This window comes from Pyxicephalus adspersus, chromosome 5 (assembly GCF_032062135.1).
Source record: "Pyxicephalus adspersus chromosome 5, UCB_Pads_2.0, whole genome shotgun sequence".
Taxonomy (NCBI): domain Eukaryota; kingdom Metazoa; phylum Chordata; class Amphibia; order Anura; family Pyxicephalidae; genus Pyxicephalus; species Pyxicephalus adspersus.
In genome coordinates this window covers 129516616-129529360 of record NC_092862.1, presented here as the reverse complement: position 1 = coordinate 129529360, position 12745 = coordinate 129516616, and the positions used below count along the sequence as shown (strand labels likewise).

The window sequence follows — 12745 nt, the reverse complement described above, 5'->3', positions numbered from 1 at the left end:
TTTTTTTTCCTTGAAAGCCTTGCTATGTGTTAGTGATTGTAACTGGGGTGTTTCTGCTTTTTTAAATCTGTATTTACATACATTGTATTAGCTACCCAGCTCACTATCTTCCGTGTTCTCATTAGGGTATCTATAAAAGACTGCACACAGCATGCAAGTTAAATTCTTTTCTAGAAGCAACAGAACATAAGCCCTGGAAACAAGCAAAAGTCCTGGCTCTGGCCATCTGTGAAGCATGCACAGCTGTGTGGGTGGACTGAAGCACATAACCCATGGCTCTCTATAGCAGCAACCCCATGACATGTTAAAGGCCGCAGCTTCCTCATCTGAGAGAACAAAAATATCAGCTAATGCAAAGCCAAAGAGGAAGCGGCATGAGGACTGCAGAGGCTCAGTGGGGAAGGATAAAAAAAATAAAAATCACAGTATATCTCAGGCTGTAGGATCTTGGAAAGGTTATCGCTCAGATTTTGCTTCTCGAAACACCACTAACTACTAACTATCTAATATCTGGGTTCTGTAAGGGGACAACGAAAAAAACACTAGCTATTTGAGGTGTAAAATGAAAAATAAGTAGTAGTAAACTAACACAAAAAAAAAAAAATGTTTTCTATGGCAAAAGGTCATTTTCATGCGAACACATTCCCAGTTCTCAATCTGTAGCATTTGTTTGTAAACTCGACATTTTGATGACAAAAAGTCTCTTTTTGTAAAGCAGCAGATGCAGATGAAATTATGCAAACAGCTTGGTAAACTGACCCCAGTGGATCTTAAAATAGTTACTGTTTTCTCAGGACAAAAAAAAAAAAAAAAATATATAAATATTCAATATCTGGCGATAAATGTTCATACTTCTGTCTTTTTGAAAATGATACAGAAAAAAAAGTTTGCTTTTTAGTTTTATATTATAGTTTGCCTAGGGTCTGAAATCCAATTTTGTTAATTTCTGATTAGGATTTAGCGTAGGAAAGGGTTAAAACCCATAAGGTTACTTTTTGCTGCACTTCCTGTCCTGTACAGGAAGTTAGAAGACATCTCTAAAGTACATTTTTTCCACCTGGGAATAGTTACTGAGTTGGGGAACTTCCTTCCCTCATTGAAGCAACATCTCTAAAATGTTATTTTTTTATTTCACTTGCAGCCCATCATCCTCAAGAAAAGTTAGGCTACGTACACAAGTTCGATGATTCTTGTCAGATAATTGCCAATATTGGAGGAGAATCTGGTGTGTGTACAGAACTTGTTCATGGATCCATTCAGGCACATACATGAACGAGCAACAATCGTAATTGAAGTGAAGGGGAGGGGAGAGAGCACAGCAAGGTGCAGCTCCATCATTCTCCCCTCTCTATAGAGCAGAATGGTGCTGTATGTACAGCACTCGTTCATTCATCGTTTAGTCTTTTGTCGTTGGAAACGGTCGTAAAAGATTCTTTCTAACAACAAATATTGAACATGTGCACGCAGCCTAAATTACAAATGATGGGCAATTAGGGTGCCTTTTAAAATGGTACACCTCTGCAGTCTTTATGTATTTTACATTAATCCCTTGATACCAAGATTGGAAATCCTGCACCGAAATCACAAGTGGAACCATTTAAAATGATCCACATTAAAACCTAATTAGGAACTGCGCATTGTACATATGGTTACTGTTTAAGGGTGGCATTGGGAAATAATGAATCATTTGGCCATTGGTAAATTTTAGATCATTTTGATAGGAACCTCTGTCCAGTTGGTATTGGATGAATGGGGAAACAACTTCCTGTGTCTATAGGAACAGACGTGAGAGAACATCTTCTAGACAGGGACAGCACATTCATTTAGTAGGGTTAAGAGGGTTGGAAAATCTAGAAGTTATTTCATAGCTCTGTCTCTCCCCTTGACACCTCCAGCCTCTCCTTTCTTGCTCTGTTAAATTAAATGTTATGTTTTCCTAAACAATTTTTGCAAAAATTTGTGCATGCAGCCTTTTTCCTTTTCTTTCTAGTGCCAATAGCGCTGACGTACCCCCGGTAGACAAAGCGGTACAACCTGGGAGACCAAGCTTGCAAAAACCTTTATCATCTTGGGTTATTGTCCATTGGTTATGTGACAAATCTAATGAAGATCGCAGATGAAATATAATCTTAGCTGAGATCTGATTTTAGGTGTAACCAAAGTAAACCCTAAATAAGAGCCATATTTGTAATTGGACAAAAGTATATTGGATTGTAAGGGATGGCACTCTTTGGACCGTTCTCATGGGAACACGTCTCTTTATTAGACAACATCCCAACTGTCCCTGTTCTGGTTGCAATTGAAAGTTTTGTACCCCCACTTTTACTTCTGGTGACATTGGTGATCAGGATAATTAAAGAAAGTGATTCCTCCTTATGGGGACATGCAAAAATGTGCTGCTCCCTGACATCTCTATCCCAGTCTTAATGTTTTGGATAAAGCCAGAAATTGTCAGAATTTACATTAGGTTTCTCTTGCTGCTTTACTCAAGGGAAATCTCCCAGAATTTCCTGTCCTGGTGGCTTTTCCTTTGCATTCATAGAAAGTAACAACTCGCGTACAATAAAGGATATTTAATATAGCCAGGCGACCCGCAATGGGATATGCAAAGTGCAATTACCACAGAAACTAAACTGATCCTGCAACAGACGTCTACTTGTTTGCTTTGTGTTGGGAAACATTAGCACCAAGAACACTTGGCCCTTCTGTGGAAATCTCTATTTTTATTGTTTAACTCCTTCTTGGGAGGAAAAATATCTATAAACCTGTATTGTCAACATCTTGTTGTGTCCATTGCAAAGTTCCTAGACAACTGATAAGCTTTTGAGGGCCCATAGTAAAGAAGTCATGCCCAGTGCACAGCTTGGACCACTGGTGCTTCATCCATTTTGAACAGCATAACTTTGCACCTAGCCACTGCCATGAAGAAATGTTACCTGTGGGTTAAGGTGTTGTGCATTTAAAAATATGCCACAGGTGCATTTGTAATGTGTGGGTAGAAATACACGTTAACATGGGTAACGCAACAAAAAAATGTATGTTATTGAGTATTAAAGGTTGGGAATAAACAAAGACAATGAATTGGAAGGGATAGGGAGTTGGGTGAAGCAGAGCTCTGATTAAACGGATTGGCTCTTTGTTCTTCCTGCATACCAGCTCTATTGTACAGAAACTGTCAACTTTGGGTAAATAAACAACCTTGCTTCAAAAACTCCATTTAATGATGAATTACGGACCTGCAATCATGTGCCTACAATTTGGCTTAGTATAGTATATAACAGTATAGATGTACTTTTATCATGTACCGTACAAACCTAAAACAGCATTTCACAGCAGTATCTTATAACACATAAAATAAAAGTGTTTCAAAGTAAAAACCTCCTGTGCGTTGCTTTCAAAATCCCTCCACAGTTCTTGTCCCATATACCTTTCTGACCTGGTAGAAAAATGCTCCCCCAGCCGCTCTCTCTGCTCCTCCAATGACCTACTAATGACTTCCTCATTTATACCCTCGTCACACGCAAAGCTCCAAGACTTTTCAAGAGCTGCCCCAATTCTCTGGAATGGCTTTCCTCGTCCTATTCTGCTCCTTTAAAAGAGCACTCAAAACCCATCTTTCCAAACTTGCCTACCCATCTTTTTCTGTCTCATAAAACCCTTACTACTTACCACCACTACATATCTCTGCTCCTATTGTGTGTTACTTCCCCCACCTCCTAGATTGTAAGCTCTTTGGGGCAGGGTCCTCTCCTTCTCCTGTGTCACGGTCTGTATTTGTCATTTCTAACTCCTATTTATTGTACAGCACAGCGTAATATGTTGGCGCTAAAGAAATATGGTTTATTAATAATAACCATTCTGAATTTGATGCACATTAATACATCAGGCTTTTAATAGGAATAGAAACAATTATACTCCCTGGCAATGTACTGGGTTGCTGGAATGATTCTGCATGCTTGTATTACATGAGCTGCATTTTTCTCTTATTAGACAATGAGCCGTTTTCTCTCTAAACGCTTTCAGATTCCAAGATTATTTCTTTTTTCTTTCCCCTCCCCAGGATAAAACAAAATAAATCAGCTTCTAATCTAGGGAACATGTCTGTGTAAATGGGTGTGATAACAGGGGATACCCCTCGCATTATTTAATCTGCGATTTATTTCCTACAATCTGTTTCTGTGCCGCCTGGACAGCTGTTGTGTTACACCCACGCGGCAGAAATAGCTATTCTCTGTTACTTTGAGAATTACACAAATGGCACATGCTGGGGCTAATTTACAGGAGGAACACGGGGCATATACTAACAAAGCTGCTCATATTTACTATCACGGGTTGAAATGTGATGTATGGGGGCGGAAAAGGAATATGGAAAAGCAACAGTCTAAACAGGAAGTGGAAACGGTGATAGGTGATAAGGCCACTAGGTTGCCCAGAGTCTAAAAGTAAAATAAAAGCAAAATATGCCAAAAGTTTAAGTGAAAAAAAAAAAAAAAAGTCAGATCTCATTGTACATAGTCAACCTTTCCCTTTCATGACTGCATAAAATTACGGGAGAAAAAGCAGATACACAGATTACATTTCCTAGATGATACCTTGATACTGCCAAGACCTAGGCTGGCTAAAATAAGATCATTGATGTACTTTCTGTATTTTTGTACAGAGAACAAATTACCTTAAAATAAACATTTGTGTTTTTTTCAACTGGCAAAACTGCTAATTACTGAAGACAGCTGTTTTCTAAAGGATTTTTATTAATACATGGCCCCGGGTGCAGCGGAGCAAAGTTATGTTCATGTAATCTGAGTGCAGATCAACTCTACAAGTTAAAAGTAGTTTTTAAAATTTGTATTTTTCTGCATTTAGAAGATACAAGCAGGAAAGCTTGGAGAGAAAATTCAATGTGCACATATTCTTATAGCTCCAGGATTGTTTAAAGTGGAACTAAAATCCTATTCTGAAAATCTTCAACCATGCAGGTGATTAATGCAGAAAGGGTCCAGTGATTTCCCTTCTGCAATAACCATTCTGTCTGGCTGTCAAAATTAGCTGAACGTCTGTTGCCATCCGGGAATTCCGGCTTGCTATGCAGGTGCCGATACTTAACTTCCGCATGCCTGGATGGGAGTTTTAAGTCATCCTAGCCAATCATGATGACCGAACAACAGGATATGGAAGGAAATAAGGGAAAGATGGTAAGGCCTGTGATGGAATTGGGGACAGGGCACTATGAACTGGGTGTAGTTCCACTAGGATGATTTATAATTTATAAGTATTTATAGCATTGTTCGGGTTTTGAATTCAGCTTAGCCAACTCTGAATCACTGTCAGCCAGTGGTTGTCGCAGTTAACCTCAGCCAGAATCTTTCAACCCACTTTCTTCTAGCCATCCTGAACCAAACCTGAACAGGAACAGAACAATAAAAACAGAAGCAGCCAAGTGATGTGATCGGTCTGCTTGCTGCTACCTGCATGATTTTTAGCACATGAATCGATTGGCTCCTTGTACTGCTTCTTCCTCTTGCAACCCAGCTTTTCTGTATAGAAACTGCACAGGTCAAACTCAGGTACTTGCAAAGCATGCATTCAAAAAAATACATTTAATGATTTAATAATAGCAGCTTTGTTGTGGTGTGTTCATTTTTTTTATGTGCCTACAGTGCAGATTTCAAACTACAGCTGTATATTTGTCATTTACGGTACAGTGTAAACCTAAACATCGTTCACAGCAGTGTCTTATGATGTATATATGTGTGTGTAACTAGGAACGGTTACTTTTCCACCCCATCATTCAGGATAGGTTGGATTGTGATCCACATTGATGCATCAGGCCTTTTAGTTGGAATGGACATTCAAGATCTCGGTTAAAGTTCCAAATTGCTAAACATGTCCAACCTGTGCTCGTCATTCCCACCTCCCATCAAGGTGCTCGGGGGCAATACACATGGTTGCCCATTCACAGAAAAATTGGCCATTGCCTAAGCGGGCCTGACAGTGGAAGCTGAATTGCAATCTTCAATGTGTTATGACAGCCAGTGAACAGGAAAGGCTTGAACCCTCCGTTCCTTAGCTACCGGGTGCCAAGTTCCCTGTTCCCGCTGTAGGAAGGAAGAGAAAAAAAAAAAACACTCACTACAGCGTGGGAGAGAAGCATATCATCAATCTTCCATCACTTGTTCTAAACTCCACATCTATTTGTGGCACGTACACTTTGCAAACAATCGCAATCTCTAGCTCTGACACCTAGGAAATAGCATAGCGCTCGGCGTTGCTAGGAGATATCCCTGTGGTTAAAAACCTTTCAGTGTAGGTGGATGTGAAAAGCTAAGATTTTCCACAGTACAGAAAGGCCAACACAGTTTTACAATTAAAAGACAAATTATAGCGCAGTTTCAGTGAGCACTAATTATCGGGCTTTTTCAATAAGCAGCAGATTGTGATATTCATAGAGACCAAGAGACAAATCACTGGCACGAGCTACCTTCCAAAGCGTGACTTCTGTTGGTTGTCATGGGTTACTACTACCAGCACCAGTAAATGTATTGGGTTCAAGTAACCATTACAGACATTGTTTTGCATGTTACCTAGTCCATTCACTTTGAAAATGATCCTCAACACATGTGGACAGGCCATAACCACTTTTTGGCACACAAAGGTAAAATGACCCAGGAGCAGATACACTCCATGCACTATGCATTTATCATTGACACTAAATGGCAGCACACCATAACATGCATACACTGCACATTACAGTGCCCTCATGCAATTCTAACATGGGTTCCAAAGCCGCCCAGCTGACCTAAAGTACATTAAAGTTAATGCCATTTCTGTACAACCCTGCTAAACAGAAAGCGTGTCATGAACAAATATGGCGGTTTTATTATTGGAAAGGTTTGTATTCCCTTTTTGTCTTACTAGTTTAACTTCCCCTACTGAATCACGTAAAGGAAAACTATCCTATTGGGACCACAGCCTGCAAAAACAACTGGAGAGAGGTTGTAACTTATTACATGGCATCAAACATGTAAGCTAATGCAGATTGGGATGGGAGGTGGGAGAAGGGAAAAAAAATGTTGCAATGTTTTTTATGCATTCCTCCTTACCAAACAAAAATGAATATTTAACCCATGTAGTCCACAGGGTAGGATCACCTTAAGGGTAGTTTGTCAGCGTAGAGTTTTGATTTAAATAGCGGTCACTCTAATTGAATTTTTTTACTTCTTGATAGAAGTCTTATCACATGGATTGAAAGTTGAAAATGTCAGAGTTCTCCCCAGCACCTTTTAGCTGGGCGCACCACCCAGCACTTTTCAGAAACCCCCCCCCGACTGTTTTTTGAAAAGTTGGGTCACAATACAGGAGCCTCTACTCCCCTACAGCTTCTTCCCACATGGCTTAAAAAATATTCTGAGGAGAATACTGAAAAGTAATAATGCTGTGCTTAAAGCAGAGGTTGGAGTAGCACTCCTGGTGTGCCCACGCATTTATTTATGCCATGCACTCCTCTACAAAACTCTCCATAGACCATGTTGGTGTAAATTTTCTTTAAGCAATAGCACTTAAGACTCCAGGAATAAAACAAAGCTGCATTTTGTTTCCAAGAGGATCAGTGGAAGACAGCTTCAATGTTTCCTTCGCCTCCTCCCCATTACCCCCCAGAGGCTACGAGTACATGGGAACAAAATGACTTCATGCTTTTGGTGAAGAAAAATACAATTTCTATTAAATTACAATTACTAGAGGCTGCATTGACAGTGTGATATTTGCAAAAACATTTCATAACCAAATTAAATCCACATGATATTTTATATGCAGTAAACAAAAATCATTAATATAGCACATCAAGAGATGTTCAGTCAATATAGAGATTAATGGAAGCCTGAAAAAAAAGATTATCAGTCATGGACCTAATTAAGTCTAAGAAGGCAAATCTCATTAGTACGGTGAGGATTGCATTGTGTGCTTCTGTCTATAGTTAAATCCAAGCTGCAGACACTTTGCTATTCTTGTCCTATGGTGCAGACATCAGTAGGGGGCAAGTTTACAAAATCTAGTGAAAATGGCAAACTAAACTAAAGCTGCGTACACACTTCCAATTTTTATCGTTCAAAATGAACGACGAACGAACGACGAACGATCGATTGGGCAAAAATCGTTCTTAAAAAAAGTAACCAACGACGCCGACGAACGAGGAAAGTCGTTGGAAATGAACGACCGGACCGGCGGATCGGATTGGACGACGATCGTTGACCATCGTTCGTGTGTACGATCGTTCATTGATCGTCCATGGTCTGAGCATGCGTGATGAACGAACGTTCCTGTGGTGCACGTAACTTCCTGTATCGTTCAAACGATCGCATCTATTGTGTGTACAATATCTACGAACGATCGTGTCGTTATCTGTATGTACAGGATCGGTGCTATACGATCGTTCGTCTACCAACGATAATAATTGGAAGTGTGTACGTAGCTTTAGGCTATGTACACACATCAGATGATTCTCGTCCAATAATTGCCTTAGGGCTGAGAATCTGGTGTGTGTATAGAGCTCATCGTTCGTGGCTCCGACAGGAAGGATCCACGGACGACAAACGATCACAATGAAAGTGAAGGGGAGAAAACACAGCAGGGTGCCGCTCCGTCGTTCTCCCCCTCCCGTCTCCATAGAGCAGAATGGTGCTGTATGTACAGCGCTCGTTCATGCATTGTGCAGTCTTTTGTCGTTGAAAAGGATCGTGAAAGATCATTTTCAATGACAATTATTGCACATGTGTATGAGAATGTGTTTATTTTCTACCCTGCACCCAGAGAAGATATAGTATTGGCTACTTGGGGAAAACAACAATCAGGGGTTGGTGAGATAAAGATGAGAGTTTGGCCTAAGTGGCACCCCCGAAAGGTTGGCAATCTACAGCAGGTAGAGAAAATGCAGCAATGCATTTTCCAATAACCAACACTTAATCTGAATGTCACACAGCAAGGCCAAAATTCAATCTTTCGAGTAGCGTGAGGATCTGCCTACCTTACCTGAACAGGGTGCTTAACTGGCAGCTTTTCTACAAAGTTATAGGAAAATGTTTTGCATATATTAAAAACAAATCTGAAACACATGGCGACTGTATGTGGTTAGCTTCAGAACTTTTCTGTAGTAAATAGAGGTACCCTCCCTCCCTTATGTAGGCCCTGGGTGTTCCTACAGATGCACAGTAATAAATATTGCACCTGTAGGCAAAATCCAGTATTGCAATATGACCAAAATTAAATTCTTTAAAAGCAACAGTTCCTATGAGGTCAGTTTAATTAATAAGAGAAAGAGGCCATATAATATGACTCAATTCAATTAAGTTTAAATTACAAATGAGCCCCATTATGTTTATTACTAGCTACTTGAGATACTCTCTCAAAGTAATTATGCAAAAGGAAAGTTAATATTTTAAACAAGACTTGGGAAATATGTGCTCCAGTTCACCAATTCTGCAACTGAAAAAGAAAGAAGTAGGTTGTACTATACAAGTCCTAAAACCAGTCCTCTTACCTTCACTCCATGTCCTACATCATCCAGCACCGTGTAGTCTATGGGTTTTCGTATGTACCTGACGGGGCGCTCCATGTTGGCTGGAGCTATAATTTTATGACTTCTCGATGTGTTCTTGTTGGTGGTTAGGATACCAATCTCTCTGCGAGCCACCTTCTCTTTGTGAATGTCCACTGTCTGCAATGACAAAATACTTTGTTTTAGAATCTAAAGAACAAGGTGATACAACCAGATCAGAGTATTAGAATACTAAAATATTAAAACTCATTGCTTCCCGTTTTTAAAAATATTAGATCAGGAAAGTCATTATTGCAGAAAGCACAGTCTATGTCCCTTCTGCAATAAGACTTGTTACCTGCCGGATCGCTCCACGAACTAAAAAACTGAACTACGAATGCGCAGCTCAGCTTTGATTGCCAGGATACCCAGAAATTCCAGTTTCCCCTGCACCTGCTAGAAGTTAATGTGTACCTGTCCAGGAGTTACGTCATCCTGGCAATCAAGATGGGACGAAGATCGCAAGGAGGAAGAACATCGCAGCACCCTGCTATAGTAGTTGTCAGTAGTGATGAAACAGCAGTGTTCTCCCCAGCAGCTTTTAGCTGGGTGCACCACCCGTCATTTTTCAGGACCACCCGGCTGTTTTTGGGTGATTACTGATGAGTTGGAGGCAGAGGCTGTTATTATTGTACATAATGTTAATTTCTTACATGGAACCTAAAAACTATTTCATCATTGTGAGCAACTGACCTAGGCCCCAATTTTACAGCTCTATGAAGGCATTGTTGGCTATCAGCACTGTGAAATTCAACTACAATTTAACCTGGTGCTCACCAAGGACACCTGCTGAAGCCACACAGCCAGTTACCTTACTGAATCACATTATCTGAAAACCGGGCTGACCAGTTTTCCCTCTATCCTGTGCATGTTGTGTGCCAAGCGTGGGCGCGAGAGATAACTTTTAAACGTTCTTTAGTAAGCAAAGCAAAGATCCACTGTATAGAATTGGGCTTATAATGCGCCAATCATCCATGACAAAACCAGAATGAATCTGGCTACTATTTAGGACTCTAACCTGGTAAGTTTGAGATTAAAATCTATAACTGAGCCTATTTTATTATGACTTTATTTAATAAATGACAAACGTTCATCAGATTAAACATTTCCTATAAAAGGAGTAATCCCATATAAAAGAAAAAAAATATTAAAAAGCTAAATAGAAGAAACACAGGAAAAATCTTAAATATGTTCTTTGATATCACCAAAATTAAACATTAAAATTACAGAAACCTAAACTAAAATGAAAATGCTTTGTTATGTTTTTTCCAACGTTCAGGATTTCCAGCGTACCCAAGAATTGCTTCCAAATGCTTAAAACCATTGCTTGTGGTTTCCTATCGTGAGATATACATGGCATTACTTGGCAGAGGCTTTTGGGGTTTTAAAAGGGAAAAAAACTGTATTTAACACCATTGTTTTTTTAACACCAATGTATTTTCCATTTTGGGGATTTAAAAGGCACATTTTATAAAACTTTGCAAGCAGAGGTCTCAGACATGTTAATGATCTCTCTCCTCCACCTGCCTCACTGTCTGTATCTGTCAGTCATTGGCAACCCCTATTTAATGTACAGCACTGCATATTATGTTGGTGCTATATAAATACTGGTAGAGGTCTAGTTGGGGAAGAATTGTGTTTTGTGATCGGTCAGAACCTTTTCAAACTTTGCCTACCATATACAGTGCTCCCAGGGCGTGTACCAACTTACTTGTCGCTGAAAGACCTGTATTCGAAAAAACTACAACACCTCTGGGTTCCGACTCCTATAACACCACTGTTGGGTATGGCCTTCTGGACATCCCTTATCTAAGGATTGAAGTATAGAAGTCATTGGTAGTGATACGATGGATTGCTGCAAGCAAAAATACTTGGCTAATGTGCACCATATATTAACACCTGAAGAAGTGGCTATATGTCCATGAAACGCGTTGAGTAAAATTTACAAGTTTGGTGTTCATCTATATTCAAATGTGAATTGATGATTGTACTAGGATCTCAATTGGAACAACCTATGTGGATTTACTAGGAATGTTTTATGTGATTGTATTGGTTATGTGTTTTATGTGGTGTCAAACTTATGTTTTTATAGAGTAAATATTATTGTAATTAAAATATATTGTTTTTAATCAATACGAGATTGTTTTGGTCATTGCTTTGACTATATGTGCCTTTAAAATCCCACATGAAATCCACTCCATGTGATATCTTTTTGTCTTCTTGTTAAATATATGAAATGTGGCACTAATATGGCCAATGAGGCAAACTAACCTATATGAATACTGTTTATATAACAATGGTCTTATATTTACCCTAATGAGGTCAGAATAACTATCAGGGTAGCAGGAGAAATGTGATTAGGTACAGGAGAGGTGACAAGAGCCATACAGGCAGATAAGGATGGCCATGGACAATTTCATCATATTATTAATAAACCGTATTTACAGCACATCATTATATGACAGCGCTGTACATCAAATATGGGTTGCAAATGACAGACAGATAAACAATGAAACAGAAGGAGAAGACTCAGAGCTTACAATCTTGGAGAAGGGGGAAGTAGCCAACGATACCTTCTTGGTGCCGTGGGGAAATGCACATTCAATTGGTACAAACAGGAAATACTGGGTGGCCCCCAGATAAAGTCACCACTTCATTAAAGCAATAAAAAAAAAAGGTGGCCTGATAATATACAAAAACTTCTGAATAAAGGGGCTGTGTATGCATTTCAGAGCCTGACTGTGCATTATGAATTAAGTGTATATCCATAGCACACTTCCATTTTTCATCAAGCTAGAAGCAGGCAGCTCATTTGCAGAGCCTGACATCAGCAGCATGGTTTCATTCCCACGACTCTGTCAGTTCCACTTCAATGGACGTTGACATAATAATCACATTTCGAGCCATGTAATTGATCTCCTCCACAGCAAGCTCTTAGCTAGACTTCCTGCTCAGCTTTTATTTTTGGAACGCGGAGGTTTCCCACTTCATGGTCAGCCTGATTATTTCAGTTAATCCGACAGTGAGGAAAACTATAAGCTAGGCCACAAACCAAAATTTGGTCTCACAGGTCAGCCAATGCAAAAGGGTCTTCCACAATTAGGTGTTTTGGTTCAAGGAACCTTATACAACATTACCCAAAAAAATATCAGTCTT

The 12745-nt window shown here is 39.6% G+C and overlaps 1 protein-coding gene across 13 annotated transcripts in view; it reads right to left on the bottom strand.

Moving 5' to 3' along the window:
* Window positions 1–12745, bottom strand: part of ABI1 (abl interactor 1) — a 68816-nt gene that overhangs the window by 23438 nt on the left and 32633 nt on the right. For all 13 annotated transcript variants that reach the window (XM_072412692.1, XM_072412698.1, XM_072412693.1 and 10 more), the window contains exon 3: window positions 9533–9709. In XM_072412692.1, coding sequence (XP_072268793.1) covers window positions 9533–9709 — 177 coding nt within the window. The remainder of the gene's footprint in view (window positions 1–9532; window positions 9710–12745) is intronic.